A 22,328-nucleotide genomic window follows, 5' to 3' on the forward strand; every position below is an offset into this window, starting at 1 on the left:
GCCTGCAGGTGTCCCTGGGATGGGGATGGAGCAGCCACACAGCAGCAGCCGGGACCTGGGGGAACGATGTGCAGGTCTTCACCTGGGGCAGAGCTGCCAAAGAACTTACCAGAGCACAGGGGTAGTACTTTTTTTTAATAAATAACTGTAGAACACATGCATTGAAAGTTTTATCTTGATACAATGTCAATACAAATGCTCCACAAACAGAGCACTGATACACACAGCTGTGCCCTCACCCACACCAAAGCTGGGCTGTTAACTCACTGGTGGATGCCAGAGTTTTCTTCAAACCCCCAGGACTCCCCATGCACAGTCAGAACAAACAAACACCTGAACACACTGGAACTGTTGTCTTCCCCTAGCATTACATCTTACATCTATTTCTTAATGAGATAGCCCTTAGTTACTGGAACATAGCAAGCTCCTATCCCTTAGAGCTGAATCTTTAATTTAGTCAATATTAACACTGCCATAAAAATATATAAATACTCTGAAAAGGCTTTTCTTTTAAAATAATTTTAAAAAGTCTAGTTTAGAAAAAAGTAGATGTTGAATGACTGCAGACAGCAACAGCAGAAGCTTTTTAAAGAGGCTTTGCTGCACGTGAGCAAGAAAGGACTCCAGCACAGCTGCCTGGAGTCTGACCTAAAGGAGACCTGTTCTACAGCAGAACCCCCTACAGCTGCACTGGTCAGGGAGTGATGGGGTTTCCCCATGTCCTGCTCCCTGAAGCCAGCAGCAGGAGCTCCAGGTCCGTCCTGACACCCTGAACTTCCCTACCCAACCTGCACCAATCCTGTCCAGACCATCTCAGCAAAGCCTGCTGTGCCTGGCTGTGAGCTCGGGGTGGTGGCACACCTGAGCTCACTGGACCATGGCTCTAGCCCTGTGCTCACAGGCAAAGGATCACTTCACTGTGCTACCAACTGCAAGAAATAGGTCCACTTTTACTTAACCAGTGCCCTCTTGGCTCAAGGAGGTGGCCCACTGCATCTCCTTATGCCGTTCACCCCCATCTTTCGCTCTGCTTTAAAGAAGAGGAACTGCTGCCCGACACACTGGCACCTGCTTTCCAAACTTGCCGGAGTCCTTTCCCATGCCAGAGTTTGTACTTCCCTTCACTAAACAAAATCAAACCCACATGGAAAACCAGCACTCTCCATCCCTGGACAATTCGTTAGCAGGTGAAAGCAGGAGACTGGGCTAAGCTCTCTCCCTGCCTAAAGTCCTGGATGCCAGGAAGCGAGACTTGCCACTGCTACATACTCAGGAAAACTAGCATGGATTTGGGGTTTTACTGTCAAGTGCCCAAAAAAATTTAGTGTTTAAAGGTAATTTTTAACCCAAAATCTGCAAAACAAACATAACACTCAAGAGTACCACAGCTCTTCAGTTTGGTTCACCATCAGAGTCCAAGTTTTACAACAAAAAATGCCACCCAGAGTAACATTAAAAATGTAAATTATTTCAAGTGACTCCACAGAGTAGAAGTGTCACCTGTAAAATTTCTACTTTGCCCTACAAAGGAGCACCAGGAACGTTCCACAATGACATTTTATTTACTCTTTTGAAGAAAATGTTTTGTGAAGCGATCTAGTTCGTTCTCAAGGTGAATGGCTTTATTTCTGTAAAACAAACAAAAGCAAGGAATTTACTTCAGTGCTGGGAACATCCCAAAGGCAGGACTGACATCAGTGTTTAATTTCTATTCCTCTACTGAGACCCCCCAGCACTAATAAAACCTAAAAGCAGGTTTTTAGAAGAGGTTTGTGGGGGGCAGATATTCACCTGACAGTGGTGGTGGATGCCCAAGGCCAGAAGGCAACAGCCCAGAGCCAGGGCAGCCTTTCAGCAGGGGGAAAGAACAGGAAACTACAGCTGAGGCTGCTGCCAAGTCCCTGAACCACCAACTGCTGGGAGTTCCTCCTCTGCCTACCCCTACTACTGCACCAGCAGTACTGCACTGGATGACTCGACACAGCACAGCTGCTCTCCTGCTCTGCTCTGGGGACGGGGCTTTGGGAAGGTGCCACCCTCAAGTTACCGACAGGAGACTACAAGTCTGGTCAAAGGCCTCTCTCTCATACACTAAAGAGAGATAAGGGTAAAGATTATCTAAAAAATAGTATTGCTGGAGGTTAGCTAATTCACTGAGGCAACAGCATACATTTATTTAACTTACCCTGAGCTGTTCAGGGTATCTTTGCATCATCCCCTTCTGCACCTGAGCTAACCTAGTTCGACTCCAGAGTAACAGTAGGCACTGATCACTCTGAAGTCAGCAGAGCTAAGAGCTGCTTGTGGCCAGTCACACCAAGACTTACCTCAGCTGCTTGGAGCTGCTCTGTATGTTCTCCAGCTGATCTATTTCTTTGGAAAGCCTAGCTATTTCTTTTTCTAGGTTTTTCTCAGTAATATCCACCTGCTGACAGAGTCGAGCAAAGGTAGTGGCCATTTCCCTAAAGTGAAAACAAGTTTACAATCACGATTTACAGGAGTTGATGCTAAAAAAAAAAGTAAGAAATAAAATCTCATAGCATTGCAGTGTGCAGAACAGAGCAATCAAAGCCTCCAGCTGTTACGGGATTACAGAATAGCAGAAAGCAGGAAAATTGGGTACTTTTTAAATTAGAAAACAAAACCCTCAACACACCAAACACACCTCAGTCTATGCCAACATCGTGCCTGGCCATTTTCATAGAACATTAACAGGGACAAGTCTGAGATGGGGCTCTGGCTGTGGCAGGAGGTGCTAGAGCAGCCCCACAGCCCCAAGCTCAGTGCCCTGTGCCACATGCAATGCCCTGCTCACATGAATGTGAGTCCTGTGCAGGGTGAGAGTGCCCCAGACCTGCCCCCTGGGGCACCCCATCCTATGTCCCTCCTTAGCCACATGCTCCAAACCCAGTTGCAAAACTCATCCTTACACAAAGGGAAAACAAACCCAGTTACCAGCCCGGGCCAGCATCCAAGCTCTCAGGCAGGAGAGGAAGCACCCTCTCCTCTCTACTGGAGCATTGGTTTGAGCCCAACTCTTCCATGTCCTCACAGAGCTGCTGGACACAGGGATGGATCTCTTTCCTCTACTGAAGCTTAACTTTTTACTATTCCACTTTTTTTCTGTTCTCTTTCCAAAACACTTTCCCACCTGTCTCTGCTAAGCAATGTCCAGCTGATTGTCTTCCTTAGCCTCTTGTTGAAAATACGTGTTTTGATTAAACTATTATTTTGGAAAATTAGGCCTGCTAATGCGCCCTCTAGCCCCCAGGGTGCAGAACACCTCTCCCGTGTAGCTCATTCAGAAAGGCTCTCAAATTCATCTCCTGCAGTGCAGAATAGCCAGCACTGGCTGCTCAGAACGTGCCCATAACAGCCCTTGGGGCAGCAGCTCTGCTCATCCTTACAGGGACTCCAAGGGCAGAGCAACTTGGCCTCCACTAGAATGACCTCTCACACGGCACTGGACAAAGAGAGCCACCATCTTCAGAGCACCTCAATCAGCCACCCACACATGCAGGTATTGGCCTTTTCAGGTGGGCATTTTAAACTCTCTTCAAGTAAGAGTTTAAAATGTGCCAAGGGACACTACAGGTGCCTTCCCACATCGTGCAGGGCCAGTGCCAGTGGCCTGCCCAGTGAGGGGCCGGCCTGTGTGACACTTACTGCTGCACCTGGTGGCTGCAGTTGGCGCTGGTGAGGCTGACGATCATCTGCAGCTTCTCGGTGGCGTAGTTCACAAACTGCTGCTTGAAGGCTCTCTCCTTGGCCCGAGTGGTCCACGTCAGCCTCTCGTACAGGTACAGCAGCCCGTACATGCTCAGGGAGAACGAGATCAGTTTCCAGCCTACGGTTTTCCAGATCTGAGAAAGAAAATCTTTGTTAGCTTAAATAAGTTGCCCTACAGAGTAAAATCTAATTCCACCCATCTTTTTTAAAATCATCTCCACAGCCCTTCCACTGGATTTATTTAAGAAAATAAATTTTTTCCATAATACTACTGCGGAGCAATACAGCTACACTCACAGGAGCAGGTCCCCAATGGCACAAAGAACGTGCAGGTTACAGAAGCCTTCCTGCTCTTTCATGAGGGAAGGACCAAAGCTCCAACTAAATTCAAACTGAAGGAGGTACCATCAGATCACCATTTAATTCAGCCATTGAACACAGACTTATGGCACAGAGAATATGCCCAGCTATCCTCAGAGCGATTAGCCTGGTTTCTCATGATGACTGTGGGTATCCATGACCCATGACTGTGGGTATCCAGGGCACTGCATGTGCTCATCTGGCCCAGTGTCAAATCCATGGCACACTCTGTTTTACACCCCAAGCAGGACAGAGCAGCTCAGCCTCTGCCATCCCTTCCAGCAGGGAATGCTGCCAGTGCTACTTGCCATTCCGCCAACAACGATGATGCTCATGGAGGTCCGGGATGTCAGCGAGGCTAAACTCAACACCAAAGGAACCATAAACTCATCCTGGGGCACGTTCTCGGGAGTTATGGCGGGAAGGCTGGCGGCAGACGGGGTGCTGGCTAAAGGACCAGGGATCTAGAAGATGGGAACATGGCAGCCTGAGTCTTTAAAAGCATTAAGGAACTACACAGATGGCTTTTATTTTCATATATTCAGGCTTTGATTTACTTGAAGGAAACCCTTCAGCAGAGAAATGTGAACAAGACTCCTGAGGAGCAGTGGAGGCTTTGGCAGTTCCTCCAACAGAGAATAAGCGTCTGCATAGGGCTGGTTCCAAACTAAGGATCCAAATGTTACAAATGGAACAGGCTACCCAAAGGGTTCAATCCAAAGGAAAACCAACTTGTGTAACAGCTGCAGAAAGTTCAGGAGATGTTTTTAGTTCCGTTCTAATCCTGAATATAATCCAATAAAAACAACCCTCACCAGAAATATTTCACACAATGGGTCTAGGGAAAGGTAGCAGGAGGCATGCAAATAGCACTGGCAAAGAGTAAAAATCAGTATATTCTCATCAAGGTAAAACAAGGCACTCAATGGCAGCGCAAGCTCCGAAGGACTCACATGTAGGTTTGGATCTGCTAATCCCAGGAGTACCTTCTGAGCTTGTTTAGGACCCAAGAAACGGTTTACAAGAGAAGTCCATCCCAAAGAAAAGTGGAACATGATATCCTCTTGAAAATCTGCACACAGGCTATGACAGTTTAGATCATAGCTAAGGTCAAACTTCCTGCATGGAATTAGCAGGTGGAGCTGATCCTGAGCACTAGAAGGCAACAATGGTTTCAGATTTTCTAGAAATAAGAACAAACAGTAAAGATGAGTTAACATTAGAAGAACAGCTTATTCACAGGCAGTATCCCTGCACTGCTGACCAACTTTGTCAATTTAGAGAATCTAAACTGACCAGTACATTATTTATTTATTTGTAAAATCAGTGGCATTTCAGCAGGATTGACCCTAACAGAGCAGGGAATTTATTGCTCTGATACAAGAAAACAGTCATGAAAATCAACTCACCAAGGAAGCACTGCTGGAAAAAAGATGCAAATTAACTGAAAGACCTCTATCAGTGGTCAACAGATAAGGATGGAGTAAGAAAAAAAACTGATTTACCCATCAGTTCTGTGGTGCCACACAGGAACAGCAACATGATTACGTAAGAGGATGGAAGGGTTCACATAATTTCATGATCGTGCTCTGAATCTTTTATTACCAGGAACAGATCAATAGAGATGGATGAGCAATAAAGTTACTACTTATAAAGAAAAAAAAAGGGGGGAGGGCACAAATTCTTTATGAAATGAACTGTTTTGCATTCTGGGTCTGGAGGGACCTAGGGAGGGCATTATACTGCAGAAGCATTTTCTAGTAATTAGTGTATTTGGCATATCTCTTGTGGAAGCCAAATTTTAAATGGGTTTATAAAAGGATTAGATGAGTTTCTAGAGGACAGGTCCATTACTACTTGCTTAAGACATTAATCCAGATGCAGTGTATCAGCTCAGAAGTCCCTAAAATGGAGAGGGATTGCTATATTTACCCTGGTTCATTATTCTTCTCCCCCAGCATCTGTTACTGGCTAGTATCAGAAACAGGTGACTGAGCTGAACACTCAGTCCTGGTCTATCATGGCTTTTCCTTAATCATTTATAGCATCAATGTTAAGCACGATCAGAAGGAAAATTATTTTGAAACTGAATTTTCTTAAATTTTCTTCCTTCAAATGTAAAGTGTTAACATTCCTCCTACTTCCTCTTACCAATAATCTCCTGCTGGGACTGGTGCATTGACTGGTTGACTTCACTGGAGCAGCGCTCAGCCAGGTTCTTTCCCAAACCGTCTTCTATATGTTTGTTCAGTTCCTCAAGTGTTATAAAGAACACAAGCTCATCAATTTGTATTTAACTAATCAGTTACATTATATGGAGCAGGAATATGTTACACACCAAGCACTGTTACTTACAGTGGGAAGAAAAGCATGTTTCCATGGAAATACCATGCTTTCCAACTGCATGCTGGGACTGAAAACGTAACTGAAGTGACACAGGAAAGATTTCCCAAGGACTGTAATCATTAAAAGCCATATGGAAAAGTCTTTACTTTCAATAATCTGTGACAGTGAAAAGCAAACCAATACCTACTGCCCTGCAAAGCCCTTCCTGTGTCATTTGATGGGAGCCAATTCCACTGCTCTGCACAGGGATAAAGCCATCCCACCAACTCCCATGGGGCCTGCTCAGGATACTCTGTCGAGGTGAAACAGCACAGATTGTCCTGAAAATGCAGCACTCCCAGGGGATCAACCAGGCTGGAAGAGCCTGAGATGAGCTCAAGCAGTTGGAGCATGGTGCTGTCAACACCAAGGTTGGGGGTTCGATCCCCATATGGGCCATTTGTTTAAGAGCTGGACTCAGTGATCCTTGTGGGTCCCTTCCAACTCAGAACATTCTGTGATTACAGGGGGAGCTATGGCAGTCATCGTCAGCAGCCAAGTCTGAGCATAAGAGGCCAACACAGGTATACATGCCTTAATTTAAAGCACTAAGTTTGAGGAGGAATTTATAGAAGTTAAAAAAAGCCAAACCAGTTTTTATTAAAAGTGTTGAGTATTTGCAAGCTCATTTTATTTTTGGATCTATTTAATGTTAGGAGTAGTGAAAACTATTTATGCAAAATCTTATTTACTGGAAGTGAAGACTAGAAATTAGGAACCACTCTACTCCTAAAATGATGGTTGAAACGAAAATTAATTTCTTTCCAAAAATAAAGCAGAAAATATTTTCAACCATTTTCTGTTTTGGGTAGAGATATGCACATCAGCAAGCAAAAATCCTGGAATGTTCAGACAAAGTCACATAAAATCTATGCAATTTATGAAAATACAGAAGTAGAAATTAAGGGAAAGACAAAGAGCCTGGCTTCAAACCATTTAAAAAAACTTACTGTCTTATAGAGCTTCAATACTTGAGGAGAAGGGTGAAAATCAGAATAAAATTCATCAACTAAAACTGAAAGCCGGCAAATCTCATCAGTCATGGCAGAGGAGACCTGTAAGAACACAGGAAATGCATAAAATGTTTCTGCTGCCTTTTCCAGACAGAGTGAGAATAGACTACTGCATGAACTGTCCCAAGAAATGATTCAATCACCTGACAGCCAGGAAAGGTTGCCATTTCAAGCTTCTGTTTTTTTTTTTTTTTTGTTTGTATTGAAAAAGGAACATTCTAGATATTTCAAACATAGTTCCTGAGATGGGTGGGCTCCAAAAGGAGCTGCCTGAGAGAGGAGGGAACATTTGGATTTGGGAGGTTGTTCCCACTGCCTTTACTTACTTTACTTTCGACTTCCTCAGTAACGCGTTTGATTTTTTCCTTGGTATCTTCTGTCAGAATGTTCAGCTGATTTCGAACGAAGTCCAGCCTGTCCTTATGATCTTCTCGCTCCTCCATGGAATGGACTCTAACCCAGCAGAAAGGAAATCACCATCACTACCATGTATTCTCCCAAGAAGGAAACAAGGCCTTAACCAGGCATGGATCATCCAGCTGACGGTTTCCGAGCAGCCAGAGGGTATCCCAAGGGCCACTGGCTGCCCAAAGCAGAGGCACTGCTCCAGAAGTGCTGAGCAAACACAACTCAAAACCAGCATTTCAAGTCAGAATTATTATCACTGTATTATCACATCATTACAACTAAAAAAGGTGTGGGTAATCATAGGCCTTTAATAACTCGTCTACCCTGATTTAGAAAAAGGGAAAATCTGACCAAACTGCTGCTCACAAACAGCACTCAACTACTCCTTAAAAGTGACATGGATCTGATGACCCTACAAAGGAAAGGGGACATGGCAGAAACCAACCTTGTCACAAACAAGTATCCTTAGAATTCCTTGACCTATCACTTAAGCAAAAATTCCTGAAAATCTAGAGCAATTTCATCTTGAAGGGCCAGCAGAAACAACAAACAGCAATTCAGGCTAAGAGGGGTCACCACAGACATTCTGGTTAAATCCATTGACAGAAAGGAGTATCGGAATATTTTCAAACATTTCACAGCATGTTTTCATGGGATCTGACAACGTGAGACAAGTCAGTATGTAAACAGGCAGTCTGTAAAAGCTGACATATTCAGGGGGATGAGTGTGTTTGACAGCACAGTGAAGTCTGTTGAAACACAAAGACACATTATTGACAGGCAGTAAGGAGATGGATGGGAAGGATTAATCGTGACAGCAAGTTCACTGTGTTCAAGAGACAAGGTGGCAACAAAAGTGAGGAAAAAACTGCACACATATGCAAACCTCAAAGGATACATGAAACTACCAGACACAGCAGATGAGCTGCTATCATTAGCACCAAAGGATTCCATGAGCAAAGAGAGAATAAAGATATTTAAGGATGCAATCTGGAAAGGGCCAGAGGCCAAGCCTCTGTGAGCTTGGGCTCATTTCATTCCTTACAGTATTCTAATCACTTGCAAATTAAAGCATCTACATCCTCCCATTTTTTTTCCTTCAGTGTGACTGTAATGAAAGTAAAGCAGGCCCAAACATCACCTCTGAAATGCTGGGTACAGCTCAAAAACCTTAAAATTTTAGATATTTCATTTGGAAACACACAGACTGCAAGTCAGTAATGAAGAACAACAAAGCAAACCAAGATCCCTGTACAGAAGTCACAGACCAAGAACACAACTGAGTGGGCACATGAACAATGGTAAGACTGACATTTGGACACACCAGGGAAATTGTCTGTTTCTTACCCAGCAGAAAAGGGAATTTTAAAGTCCATAATGGCCCAAGAAAATCATCAGCGCAGAAATGGCTCCTCAAATCATCTGGAAAAACCAAAGCCAACCAGCCCTCTGACCCACCTACCTTTTCTCTGCTGCTGCCACGTTTATGGTGTCCATAATGTTTTTCACAGTATCTATTATCTGTTTAGCTCTGATAGTGTGCTGTTCAAACTTGGTTTTCACGGCTGACTGCGAGATACACTCCTGCGAGGGGCCCAAGCCACAACACATTACTGCAATTCCATGCCAACACAATCAGGAATTTCACTGTCAGAAAGCACATGCTGCCAATTTTACCATGAACTTAAACCAGTGGGAAGTAAAAAGGAAGAAAGTATAAAGAAATTAAAAGACAATAGAAACTGAAATATCAAATGAGTCTATAGCAGCAAACCTGCCTTCACGTCCATTCACAGTAATGTGCATAGGTTTTCATTCTTTTAAAATAAATGAATAATATAAAGAAAAAGAAAACTCAGATGAATACATAAATCTATCTCTTCAGGAAATTTTCAAAACCATCTATTTTTGGAATTACAAATGTCAAATATGAATGCTGGCAATGTGGCCTGGCTTGAGTTTTCTTTGTTGCACTACACCTAGTTTCAAGAGGCAATTGTCAATAAAATGTGACATTCTCACATCAATACTGATCATCCAGGAACAAAATACACAATTAGGAATAACAAACAAGGGTTTTCTCATGGGATAAACAAAAGTTAAGTAGTCCTTAAAATATCAGCTTGTTTGTATATTATTGAAGTCTTAAATGAGTAGGTAGGAAATGCTCTAATGATACAATTTCTAATCAATCTTCAATATTGAACAGAAATTCAGAAATACAGGACAGTAACTGAAGAGACCTTGTGTTTGAAGGGAAGAAAGCAAGCAGCTGATTTCCTTAAATCAGATCTATGGGATTTTTAAATTGTTCTCCATCTGTGGATTCACCTTTCATGGCACAGGTTTGGATTACTTTTAGAAGACCTGCCTATGACCTTAGCGTATGCTGTAATAACAAATTTCAGCTATGTAAAAATAATAGATGAAAACAAAATTAAAAAATGGGTAAAACTGTCCCTGTTCCTCGATGAAGCAGATCTAGAAATCAGCAATGAAAAGCCAGAGTTTCTTAAATATCAGCACATTGTGAGAGCTAGACTAGGTACAGAGCAGAGTCTTCCCAACGTTAGTATGTGGTAGGTAAAAGGATGACAGTCACTCACAACACAATCAGAAAATCCAAGTTAGAGCACTAGGAAAAACACAAAGGTTAGTTAAATGACAGCGAAAGGTAAGAGGGGACAGCAGCAGTTTTGCCGTTAGTCTGTACGTAAGTATTTACTGAAACAAAGATTGAAGTATGTTTCAATAGCCTAACCCAAACCAGTTACCTTCCAGCCCACTGCCGGTATCACAGGACAGTCGTTAGATGCTCAGTGGGTTCCGTACTCCATCCCCGGGCAGTGCTGGGGAAGGGCTCTGCAGCAGCTGCCTCATTCTGGCTCTGCCTTCGCTCCCATTTACAGCCAGGAGTACTCTTCCACCCTGCCTCCCTCCACTTCCCACAACACTTCTGCTGCCAGTATTTTTAAGAAACTTGAGAAGTACCATAACCTAAGGCACAGTGAGGTTGGTTTTATGTAGGATATCCACTAAGCACTACTGCACACAGTGCAGGGTGCAGGCATTTCTTTGGTATTTTAATAAGGCATTCTATGTATCTCACTGTAGAACTTCAGGAAATACACCAACTACTTTCTGTTATTCCCCAACATAAAAATTCAGAATTGATCCAAGAATTCAATGCTTTAAGACTGCCTCCCTCCTTTTCCTTTTTTGCAATACAGCTGACATACATAGTACCATCATTTTTTAAAGCTACTACATGAATCTCTAAAATCTTAATTTCCCACTGCCTGCAAGTGTTTCAAGTAATGCCTGCACCAGTTTTTCTTTTAGCAACTTCAACCACCCTGTGCTTTGCGAACATGCTTCATCTAGTTTTGGAAAGATTTTTACCCTCACACAAAAGTCTACATAAATCAATACAAGCCTTTCAAAAATAGTCCAAATTTTTCTCGTATCACAACTAACCAGCACTGGTGGGTCTAGATTTTTTTTTTTTTTTTTAAGATTCTAGCTATAATGAGCTCATATCAGTCCTCAGGAATGAACAGGCTTTCCCATCAGGGAACTGATACTAAAATCAGGAATGTGGAAGTACTGGAGAAGTAACAGTTCCTCTTCTCAGCCCATACAGAAAAGAGGAAAAAGCTGTCCAATTTTAGTCAAGACAAAAGCAGGGTGAGAGAATCCAGGAGGAGCAAACCCAGCAGATATAGCCAGGGGGAACAAGGCACATGTGGACAGGTCTGTAAGTGAGGTGGCAGCTTACTTAGAGATGTGAGCTGGACAGAAAAGTGAGAGAAGTTTGGGAAGTCTGAGCAGGGCACCTCTACAGGGACAAGGAGCTAAAGGCAAGACAGACTAAGGCAGGGGAGGAGGCAGTGTCTGATGAAGACAGACAGAGCATCTGTGCTCTCATCCCTTCCTTTTCACACACTGGAGTGTAATCCAAGAGTCTTGGGACTTGCAGCTCCTCTGTCAGGAAACAGAGTAAATGCAAAGTGCTTTAGGCAGAAGTGCTTAGGCTGTAGAGCATCTGAGTTTGGCCTGCCAGTGCACAAGGCACAGTATCAGTGAGGATTTCACACAGAAAGTTCTCCCTGCAGTATGATATTCTTCATTAATACAGAGCCTAGAGATGGCAAGCAGAACTGATGACAACAGTATGCTGATGTCAACTACATTATCAGCTCAGGTGACAGTAATTTGAGTGTTAGGTCTGAAGACTCCAGACCTGGTGAACTATTTAGTCTCAGCCTTGCTTCAAAAGCACATAAACTGCCACTGTAATTTAGGAAATTGCCACAAAACCTAAATGTGAAAGAGGCTGCAACAGCTCAAAATTTAAATTGCTTTGGCAATCTTAATTCAGCACAGTTGTCATTCTCTTTAAATGATGGGATCACACTCCTATTCAAAGCCATTAATAAAGATTTTAGGATGAATCACAGCTGAGCAGGGAAAAACACTACAGAATCCACTCTCACTGTTGGAGTCAGGTGTGCAGCAAATATAACACAATGTAAAAGAAGAAAAAACGTTGATTTAAGGCCATGCAGTGCTGTCACAGAATTGTTCCTTGTCCCAGCCTCTGCCACAGAAACTCGTCATGGTTGTGACCCTGTGACAGATACTTCTCATTGTGGTGGCCAACTTGAGTCTGTGACATCTGATTTACAGATGTGCTGAGCACTCACAGCACTGCATCCATCATTTAACAGATCATCATCCATCTTCATATTGAAATATTCTAAGCATTGAGTGCCTAACTGTAATGATAAGATATTTTGTCAAAAAAGCTTTGGGTACAGCAGATGGCAGAATACATTAAAGAACAATAACTGATCTAGAAGCTCAATTTTCACTTTTTACCTGCTGGCTCCAAGTCTCCTACTATAGTTCTAAGGACAAAAACTGCAAACAAACATGCATGTTTGACTACAGCTAGTAACACTAGAAATGTCATGTCTCATGGAGCCAGGCCCTGCCAGCACCCTGAACCCTTCGTTTCAACAGTTCAATCACCTATCGTTAAGAGTGTGGATAAGGATTAAATTTAGTCTGACATTTTCTTGCTTATGCAAGACCGAATCAAGCTATTACTTTAAAACCTTTCTGATATACACACATCATTACATAATGCAGTTTTGCTAAGGTTAAATGGGTTTGTTGTAATGCAAGAACAAATGCTTTTCAGAGGCAGTTTGATTTTTTTTTAATACTCATACACAAAACCATTGAGGGATACCCAAGAGGACTCCTTAACATATCCAAGAATGGCTATAATTAATTAAAGTTATCAAACTAAGCAAGCCAAATGGATCCTATCACAAAGAAACCACTCAACTGTCTAGCCAGGCCTACTTCTGCAGAAACTGTGAACTCCAACTACGAATATGGCTAAACTGAGGTGAAAGAGTGGATTCTGTACAGCACAAAGGATGCAAGGAGAGTGTTAATGCTCACAGTAACAGAGCTAAGAGGTACATAATGGTGATAAATTCAAAACTCTGGCTTTAGAAATGAAATTTTTAGATTTATATTGATGAAACCAAATTTCTTACTGCAAACATTCACCAGCACATGGCTGTAAGTGATACACACATTTCAAGACCGTAATTTCTTCTTACACAGACTATGTTGGTATTGACATCTCAAAACACGAGCTAAGAGTTTGGGTCCCTTCCCTCACTAAATACTACTCCTTTCCAACTATCTGCTACTCAAGCTGAGAAGGTATGAACAGAACCCACAGAAAAGGCAAAGCTGCAGATGGTTTAAATACCTTACACTCCTCTACTTGCTAATGTGGGTAATGCTCCCTAAATTTAAGCTAAGCATAAGAGAAAAAGCTACCTTTGCAATAAAAATCAGGCAGTCTAAAAAGCCCATCATAAATACCTCAAATATCTGCTCAAAATGTTGAAATTCCTGTAATCTTGTTTGAAATCCTTCAGCAAGTGCTCCACCTGTGAAACAACAGACCATAAGGGAGACAGCAGTACCTCACAGCAGGGACTGCATCTTAAATATAGTTATCAGGTTTTATAGTGTTTTTCTGTATTTGAGGAAAAGCAGGAGTTCCTACACACCACCCTCTGGCATTCCTTGGGCCTTTTGTCTCCTGGCACTCAGAACTTCTTTTGCTGAAACAAAAAAGATGCGATTCCTTGCTTCTACAGGATCAATAACTTTGAGCTCATCGACCAGGAAAGTCAGACAGCGCTCCATGTGCTGCCTACGCACCTAAGGAAAAGGTAAAAAGCTCATGAAAAAAAGGCAAAAATTGAGCTGTCAACAAATCACAACATCAGAGTCAGAAACAGATGCTGAACCACCCCTCTGACAGCAGATGCCTGTCAATCCTACAGACGCAGCAGCTGCTTTCACTCCTTTAAAGAGACCTGGACACAACAATACTTCCCTTTACAACTGTATTTATGTAAGTGAAAGATCTCAGCCAGTCGCTGGGGTAAACACTTCACTCCCCATACACAGAGAAAAAATTCTCACTGCAAGCTGGCTGCTGTTGGGAAGATCTGAAGATCCAAACTGTTCCCATCTAACACTGCACTTTACCAGCTACTCTATGCAGGTATAAATGTATAAACTGTGCCCTCAGGCTGCACTATCACTGCAGAAACAAAAGGTAATACAAATAAGATTAAAAAACAAGCTTAACTGGGGAGGAAAAAGGTTCTAAAGAAGTTTCCTGTTTTATTACTTGCTTGCATATATTGTCATTTGAATTGTAGTTTGCTTTTTGCTTGTAACAAGGAATAGGTTATTTCCATTTCCTGACCATGTAACTTAGCCTTTTATTAATAAAACAAAGCTAGTGTTTCCATATTAATACAAATTAATTAACTGTCAACACATATAAGAGCCATCAATTCACTCACATCTTCCATGTACTCCGGTTCTGATGCAGAGGCATCCCATCTATTATTCAGGATGAAGATGTTTGGCTTGGAAAGTCGTTCGTTCACTTTATGGAAAAAATGTTTCTCCTAAGAATTAAAGCACAAACAGAAAACTCTCCAGACATCCAAACCAGAGTCACACATTCTTCTGTAATAGATTATGAAGTTTATCCAGCTTTTTAAAAGTTTATTATAAAGAATTCATCAGTACTAAAACCCACAGATATCCAGCACATAACAGGCTTAGGGTAGTTCAAAAGTCATCACGTCTTAAAACTGATGCGAGTGCTAAAAGTCAAAGACACAGCAACTTCCTCTAAAACTTGGTACAAATACAAACTAAGAAAATGTAAAAAAAAAAGCCAGTTCAAAAAACACTAATGTCGATGAAAGCAATGAAGTCTCTCTTATCTGAACTACCAAGTTGCTCTTGCTAACCTTGTCAAATCTGGTTTTATATCCACAAAATACATGATCTAACTATTCTTCAGCTAGGCGACAACAGCTTGAACTACAGAGAAGTAACATTTCCTGCATGAGGACATATGGTTGAGACACAGAAAAAAAAGTCATTGATGAATGTCTTAATTTAACAAAATTAAGTGTATTTAGGTCTCTTCCCTGCACCTACCACTCATTATTGCTGTTTACAGAGTCATAATGGGTAAGTCGTGGTGGAGTGAGTCCCCACTCAGCACAGCTGAAGCAGAAGAGATCTCTGTGCTGCTATAAACTTTTCCAGACTGCAGCAGGACACCACGACATATCCTGGACACAGCACTGGAGATCCATTATTCCCCATCAGCTGGGAATAAGCATGTGCAAACAAGATCACTGCTGCAGAAATCAGAACTTTGTCTGAGGATAATTTATGAGGGAATAGTAGAAAAATCCCAGGTAGTGTGGCAGAATAATGCCAAGTATTCTCAAACCTGTTATGGCAAGAGGCAAAAACAATGCTTAAGGAGGATGAGAACATAGTAGTCATATGCTTTATCTGCAGGATAATTTATGTTATTCTATATAGCAATGAGACGTTCACAGAAATAATTTTTTTCTTTTTCCTTTAATTAACAGACCCCAACAACTGTGTTATACACATAATGTAAACAACTTTAGATTTTATCCATACTAAAAGCCAAAAAGTGTCACTCATGTGACATAATAGAGAAGATATGGCCACATTGGTGCCAAATCCTTTTTGCCTTCAATGTTTTAAGAATATTCTTTTTCTTCTAAATCACATCCCTTGTATTTAACTCTTTGTGTACTCAGCTCAGAAGATGGAATGCCATGTCTTTAAACTCACATTCTTCTCAGACTTCTACCAAACTATTCTAATTTGATAGAATGCAAACAAATACTGTCTTTGCACACTCAGTTTCTTATTGTATTAAAAATTGTCTCAGTATTTAGAAAGTTCAGACCTTTCAGGTCAGAACTATGCTCAGAACAACCTGGGCATATTATTTGTCTATAGCAGGTTTAATAAAAGTCATCAGGAATCTTCTCAGTAGCATTACTCTGCATTCTGGCAGTTACACTTCTAATAACTTAGAAACCTTTTATTGTCTGCATCCACAATACTTAGTTTAGTTGAAACTGGAGATCACTACAAAATTACACCAAATTTCTGGTCTTGTATTTTGATTATTGCAACAGCTCCTCTGGCCACCTTAAATGTTCTCCTCTTACAAGTCATACAATATTTACGCTGCAAGGTACAGAGAACTCTTCTCTCTCCTGAAACAGAGCTTTACAGAACAAAGACATTAAAATATCTTCAGCTCTCCACACTGCACAGAACCCTGCAACATGAATGCTTATTGCTAACGCATTCTTCAGAAGAAACACGGCCCACTGAAGGGAACCTGCAGCACTCATCCTCAACACAAGGTGTATCAAGGGAATTAACTCTCTCCTCAGAGAGGAATAAGACAGGAACTCAACTTCCTTCACCTATTTTGTGTATTCTACTGAACTTCTGGATATTAAATACTCTGTAATTTCTTTGGTAATACAAGTGTCTTCAGGTGACAAATACCCACAAATTGCATGGCAAGACAAGCACTCCATCATCCATTTATCGAAAAACCAACTGAAATGGAAAGGACAATTATGACGCTCAAGGCAGAGAAAGCCAAGCCAGTAAGAAACCTGAATTTCATTCTCCTTTTCCTAGTGAGGGATATACATTATTTCTTGCCTCCCACCCCCAAATCCTATTCACAAGATCTAAGTGCAGTGATTCACCATCTGTAAAGGTCTCAGCTATTCTGGTTATGGAACTGCTGAATATTTAAATGAAGAAGTAGCATAAAAACATTGCACATCATACCGTGTTCATGAGAGTTGATTCAGAATTGGCAACCAAGACAAACACATCAGCATCTAAGCAAAACTTGTCAATCCAGCTGTCCAGTTCTGTAGTGACATCTGTGCCAGGGCTGTCGAGAACAAAAAAACACAAACTCCTATTTACACACCAAAGAACTAGTTGATTTTTAGAAACTGATAAAAATAGACTGGAAATGCCTAAGGGCCTTGCAAGAAGTTACAGAGGTTTGTATCTTGAGGCTGATGCCTACCTCAAACTTAAGGTAAACACTGCAAAAACCAGTTACCATCTAGAACTTATCAGTCACTTGATCATTAGACCATCTACTCATTCAAAATGAAATTTCTGATTAGTAAGTAATTGCCAAGTGAAGTGACAGACCGTCCATCAGCAACCCAGACAGGCTCACACAATGGTTTCCCTTCTTGGACTGTAATTTTAATCAGAAGAGAGAGAGTTGTTCATAAAATATTTTTTTCATTAATAAAGTCCAAGTTTAAAGCAATATGCTACACAAGCTGTGCATAGGTTTAATAGGAAATGAAAATGAAGCTAAAACTATAGGGCCGTCAGTTTAAAAAAAACCATAAAGTGGAATATGAGCATTAAGTCATGTTTGCAACACCTAAATTATTGCTAGTACAAATTTTCTCTATTTAACAGTAAAAGGATGATTTGCTCTTTTCAAGTACCTGCTCTCTCAGAATCTATGCTCTTTTCTTTTCCCTTTACTTTTTACCTTTAGCTACTGAGGCTGTGTAGATCAAACGCACTGTAGAAAATGACAAACTCCCAGTGATTTCAAAGTACAAGACCAAGATGGAACAAAAACCACTACAATTTATTAGAACACACTCTGAGTGTTGTTTTGTTGAAGAAATCATACTTAAAAATTTACTGACACCTGTGTGAATTACTTTCAAATTCGGTATTTATTGATTTACACGTTAGGTACAGATCACCTGGAAGTTTGAAAAGCTATTAAGAGGTTATACTGCAGTGGCCAGAAATAAGGGCATTTGGCATGGACAAAGCAACCACTTCCAGCATCCTTTAAACACACCAACACGTAGGAAATGTCAGCCTAACACGGAGCACACACAGCTGACAGAGTCACAACTACATTTTGAGGTCAGCCATTACTTTGGTATGTCGGCACTGCAACTCTTATCAGAAGCTTTTAAAAATGAAGTCCACATTGTTTATACTTCACATGATCAGTCTGAAGCATTTCAAGAAAGGAAAGGGCTAAAGGCTGTTGCTGCAACAACCCTATTCACACTTCCATACTGTTTGTTTTAAAGGTAAAGTATCCTCAGCCAAAAGTTTTTCCCTTATTCAGCTCAGTCACAAGACACTTGTCTGTTCCAACTGCTACAAGGACAGAATCAGGAGGGTGATGACTAGCAGTATATAAGAACAAACTCTGTCCTTTCAAACAAAAAAGACTTTCAATAATTTTGAATCTAAACCAATCTCTTTTCTTAACATTGTAATGGCTTGTATCCTTAGGAAAACATTTACTAAAACAGAAAAGATACCTGTCCACTAAAACCAAATCATCTCTCAGCAGGGCACACTTTGACTTGGGCCAAAAGACATGGACGAGACAGCCAGCCTTCAAATCTTTATCCATGTGAAGTGCATGAGCCAGCTGATTGACTGTCTAGGGAGAGCATAAAGAGAAGACAAACATGAATATGCACCTCAAACAAGTCTGTAAACCAGTATAATTCAGTTCTCAAACTTGGACAGGATCTATCTTGTAGAGGGTAACAGAGTTCATACTTTGTTCTGGTGAATAGCTGTGATTTTTTTTTTAAGCTCTTCGACTCACCAGCATCTAAAGAACAAGTTGTGCCTTGAAACTCAGACAAGAGTTTCTTTCAAGCCACAAATGTTCCCTACAAGGCTGGACTGTGTGCTACTGATACTGAGCATCATCATGAATTTGCCTCAGAGGTTAAACATGTCAATGTAAGCAGCTCAGTAAGCTGAGCACCGTAAGTCCAAATGAGGGGCACACTCCAAATCCTTAATCAGTAACACAACTTGCTCAGTCCTATAAAGTACTCAACATATGCTATGCTACAATGAGACACATGTTAGTTGCTTCTCTGAAACAGCCAAGAAAAATTGCAGAGCAGAGCACTTTCATTAGTTTCTTCTTCCCTCCTCAGTAAGAACTTAAAAATGCAGAATGAAGGAGCCTTATACTTTTGTTGGACTTGAAATCGTTGTTAAAAAAGAGACCCTTTAAGAATCAGTTCCTGTGAAAACTGGCACGAAGTCATCCAAGAAAAGTACCTTGACACTCTTCTTTTCATCTGATCCTTCTGTCATAAGATAAGCCTTATCTCCATCAGTCCCTTCCACACTGAGGAAGCAGTTTGTTGTATGGCCAATCCCACTGGGAAGTACCTTATCCCACAGCATTGCATTAATGACTGAACTTTTCCCACTGCTTGTTCTAGAGGGATAGAAAATAAAAGCACTTTGAGCAGAGCACAGCAGCATTAAACACATCTTTGTGCTGAACTGAGTGCACCCCCACTGGAGTGCATCAGCTCCACAGAGCACAAGCTGTTTTGGGGACAAAGCTGCAGCCAGAAGAAAGTGGGGAGTGCTCATTCAGAGGAATGGGCCACCAATTCCACATTCTCAGCAGTGTCCTACTTTGCACTAACCCTCTACCCCTCACACATAAATATTTGAGGTTTAACTATTACACAACAGCATGAAGTTACGTAGACTGTAACTCATTTTTGAGCTGCTTCCAGAAAAAGTTCAGTGCTCACTGTACAATAGTTCACAAATTTACTCAAAATGCTAGAGGGAGAGTTGAGTTCTCTTTTCCCTGCTTTTTCCCTTTGTAAAAGAAACTTTTCACATCACAGCTTGTATTCAACTTTTAACTTCTTGAAACATCAAGGGTGAGATATAACTAATTTCTTTATTCCAGAACCTTTGATAGTTTTTCTTTAAAGAACTGAACTAGTTTTAGCAAAATGAAGGCAAGATCACAAATGTACACATTTTTTCCAATACTATTACAGAATTTTTAGAACTCAACCATGAAGATTCATACTCCAAAAATATGTAACCACATGTTTAAATGTAAGCACAGAAAAATCAATCTCCCTTAAGCAAAGTGGACTAGCAGATCACATTGTTACTGCTATCCTTAAAATCATCACACAGATCTATCAGACTGATGTTACAACCAACCAGGCAACCATCTGTTTCTCTTCAGCTGCTTATAGACAGAAATATGAACAGCTCCAAGTTTAGTTCTTCAGCACTTCTGACCAAACACAAAAAAAAGTCCTCAGTAGGAACAGTAAAAAATATATTAAACAAACAAAACCACCATCTTAAAAAAAAAAAAAAAAAAAAGAAAAAGCCATTCTGGAGGAGATGACAACTTCAGACCTTCCCAAGATAAAAAAAAAAAAAGAAATTAAGTACTGGTAATTTCATTCATTACCTGCCAAAAAATGCCACTTTCATGTGCCTCCGTGAGAGCACCTCTCCAATGACTGCCAACTTGTTTTTATATGCTTGTATTTTTGCTAGTTCATCTTCTGTAGCTACATGTTCAAGCTCTGGATTCTTGTATGTGGCTAAATACAGAAATCAAAAACATAAAAGCAATCACATACAGTGCTCCATGATACAAGGTGTAAGTAATCAGTACTTAACATGCCAACTGCAAATTTTAATTACAGTGGTAAAATTAAACAAGCAAAACCCCACTACAGACACTGATACCAGGCCTTATCATTTGACAGCTCTGCCACAAGCACTGGTGAAATCATGACATAAATCACTTCGGATCAATCGCTAATCCAACTGCTGATCCACTAACCCTGTGAACACGGCCTGCTGGGCTCACCTGCCCAGCTCCTCGGGACACCTGCTTCCTTCAGAAAGGAAAGCCAGGACCTCTCCTGGATACACCAGCTAAGCTGGGCTGTCTTCCCCCTGCAGAGCTCAGCAGGGTGATGAGCAACCAACTCTGCACCTTCTCAACACACATTCCACGCTGCTAAAACCTCTGAGGGTGTGACCAGTGGATCCCTGCATTACATCACTGATGCACCTTTCTGCTGAAAAATGGGAGAACCTGTTTGTCCTTCCTTCTGTGCAAAAGAAACCACCACAGAACTACAAGGCCAGAGTGGTTAAGCTTTCACCCTTATGGAAAGGAAGCCAGGCTGCCAATGCAAGTGACTTAATCAGCTTCTCAGGTATGTAGCCATGCCAGGCATTCCTTCCAGCATAAGCTGAAAAAAACCCCCAGTGTCAAATGAAGAATGTGACTATTTCTGAAGGTCCATATTTGTACAAACAGCACAGTAACAGATATAATGTACATTACGCTGCTATAAAACATACTCAAAGCAAAGGACAGGAGACGCTTGTGTTTAAGGGGAAAGCTCACCTTCCACAAACGCTGCTCCCTCGGTGACATAGTCCAGCAGCTGGTCGAAAATAGCAGTGATGGTCTTTTTGGCCAGCACAAAGTGCTTCAGTGGAGAGACAGAGGCTTCTGCCATGCTGCAGCTGCAAGGGAAGGTACATAAAAGTGACCAAACACTCGGTACACCCAGCTAACTAAAATTCATACACTGCTCACGCATCCCTTAAAAAGCTAAACAAAACAAAAGCGTCCAAAGCCCCAAGCCAAAGCTCCAAACTCCAAAGGGCAGTAAGCTCAGTTTGCGCTGTTTACTCTGATCTCGTCCCCTCACCACAGGCGCCAAGGGCGGCCGGCGAAACTCGGGGACAGGTTCGAACCGATCTGGTGCTATCTGTCCCGGAAACACGAGATTTTCCCCTCATCAAACGCGGCTCCCGCCTCCCCACCGCCCGCAGGTCAGGGCTGTCCCGCCGGCCAGCGAGGACGGACCCCACTCCCTCATGGAGCCCCGTCTCGGCGGGGTCAGGCCGAGGGACCGCGGCTGCCTCGGTCCCTTACGGAGCTTCACTCAGCCGTGCTTCCTCACGGAACTCTGGCTCGGCCCCGGTCCCGCATGAAGCCCCGGCTCAGCCCCGGTCCCTCACGGAGCCCCGCTGACTCCGGCCGTGCCCGTCACCACCACCGCCGCCGGGACGGGGGGGCGTCACTTCCCTTTCCTCCTCCCGTGACCCCGCTCGGCG

General features: G+C 42.0%; 1 protein-coding gene across 3 annotated transcripts; it reads right to left on the reverse strand.

Annotated features, from left to right (window-relative positions):
* Nucleotides 1-116: 116 nt before the first annotated feature.
* On the reverse strand, nucleotides 117-22,300 carry MFN1 (mitofusin 1). 3 transcript variants are annotated; one of them, XM_048314112.1, is made up of 18 exons: nucleotides 22,078-22,296; nucleotides 21,610-21,731; nucleotides 20,653-20,788; nucleotides 19,473-19,635; nucleotides 18,707-18,831; nucleotides 17,166-17,274; nucleotides 14,807-14,914; nucleotides 13,997-14,150; nucleotides 13,806-13,873; nucleotides 9,358-9,479; nucleotides 7,814-7,940; nucleotides 7,425-7,529; nucleotides 6,241-6,343; nucleotides 5,043-5,272; nucleotides 4,398-4,553; nucleotides 3,667-3,863; nucleotides 2,328-2,462; nucleotides 117-1,628 (listed from the first exon to the last, which is right to left on the reverse strand). In XM_048314112.1, the coding sequence occupies exons 2-18, from the start codon at nucleotides 21,722-21,724 to the stop codon at nucleotides 1,559-1,561; spliced, it is 2,223 nt and encodes a 740-aa protein (XP_048170069.1). In that variant the 5' UTR covers nucleotides 21,725-21,731; nucleotides 22,078-22,296; the 3' UTR covers nucleotides 117-1,558. The 3 variants fall into 3 exon arrangements, with proteins under 3 accessions (XP_048170069.1, XP_048170068.1, XP_048170070.1); XM_048314111.1 differs by having other exon boundaries at nucleotides 22,147-22,295; XM_048314113.1 differs by lacking the exon at nucleotides 4,398-4,553 and having other exon boundaries at nucleotides 22,147-22,300.
* Nucleotides 22,301-22,328: the final 28 nt, after the last annotated feature.

This window comes from Corvus hawaiiensis, chromosome 10 (genome assembly GCF_020740725.1).
Source record: "Corvus hawaiiensis isolate bCorHaw1 chromosome 10, bCorHaw1.pri.cur, whole genome shotgun sequence".
NCBI classification, from domain to species: domain Eukaryota; kingdom Metazoa; phylum Chordata; class Aves; order Passeriformes; family Corvidae; genus Corvus; species Corvus hawaiiensis.

What these genes read in the sequence shown, in the direction of transcription:
- MFN1 (XM_048314112.1), bottom strand. Translation starts at nt 21,724, where the DNA reads ATGGCAGAAGCCTCTGTCTCTCCACTGAAGCACTTTGTGCTGGCCAAA. An exon ending in CTGAGGAAGTCGAAAGTAAA is followed by an intron (nt 7,530 to 7,813) that starts GTAAGTAAAGGC and finishes GTGTTCTTACAG; the next exon opens with GTCTCCTCTGCCATGACTGA. An exon ending in AGCAGCTCCAAGCAGCTGAG is followed by an intron (nt 1,629 to 2,327) that starts GTAAGTCTTGGT and finishes TTTGTTTTACAG; the next exon opens with AAATAAAGCCATTCACCTTG.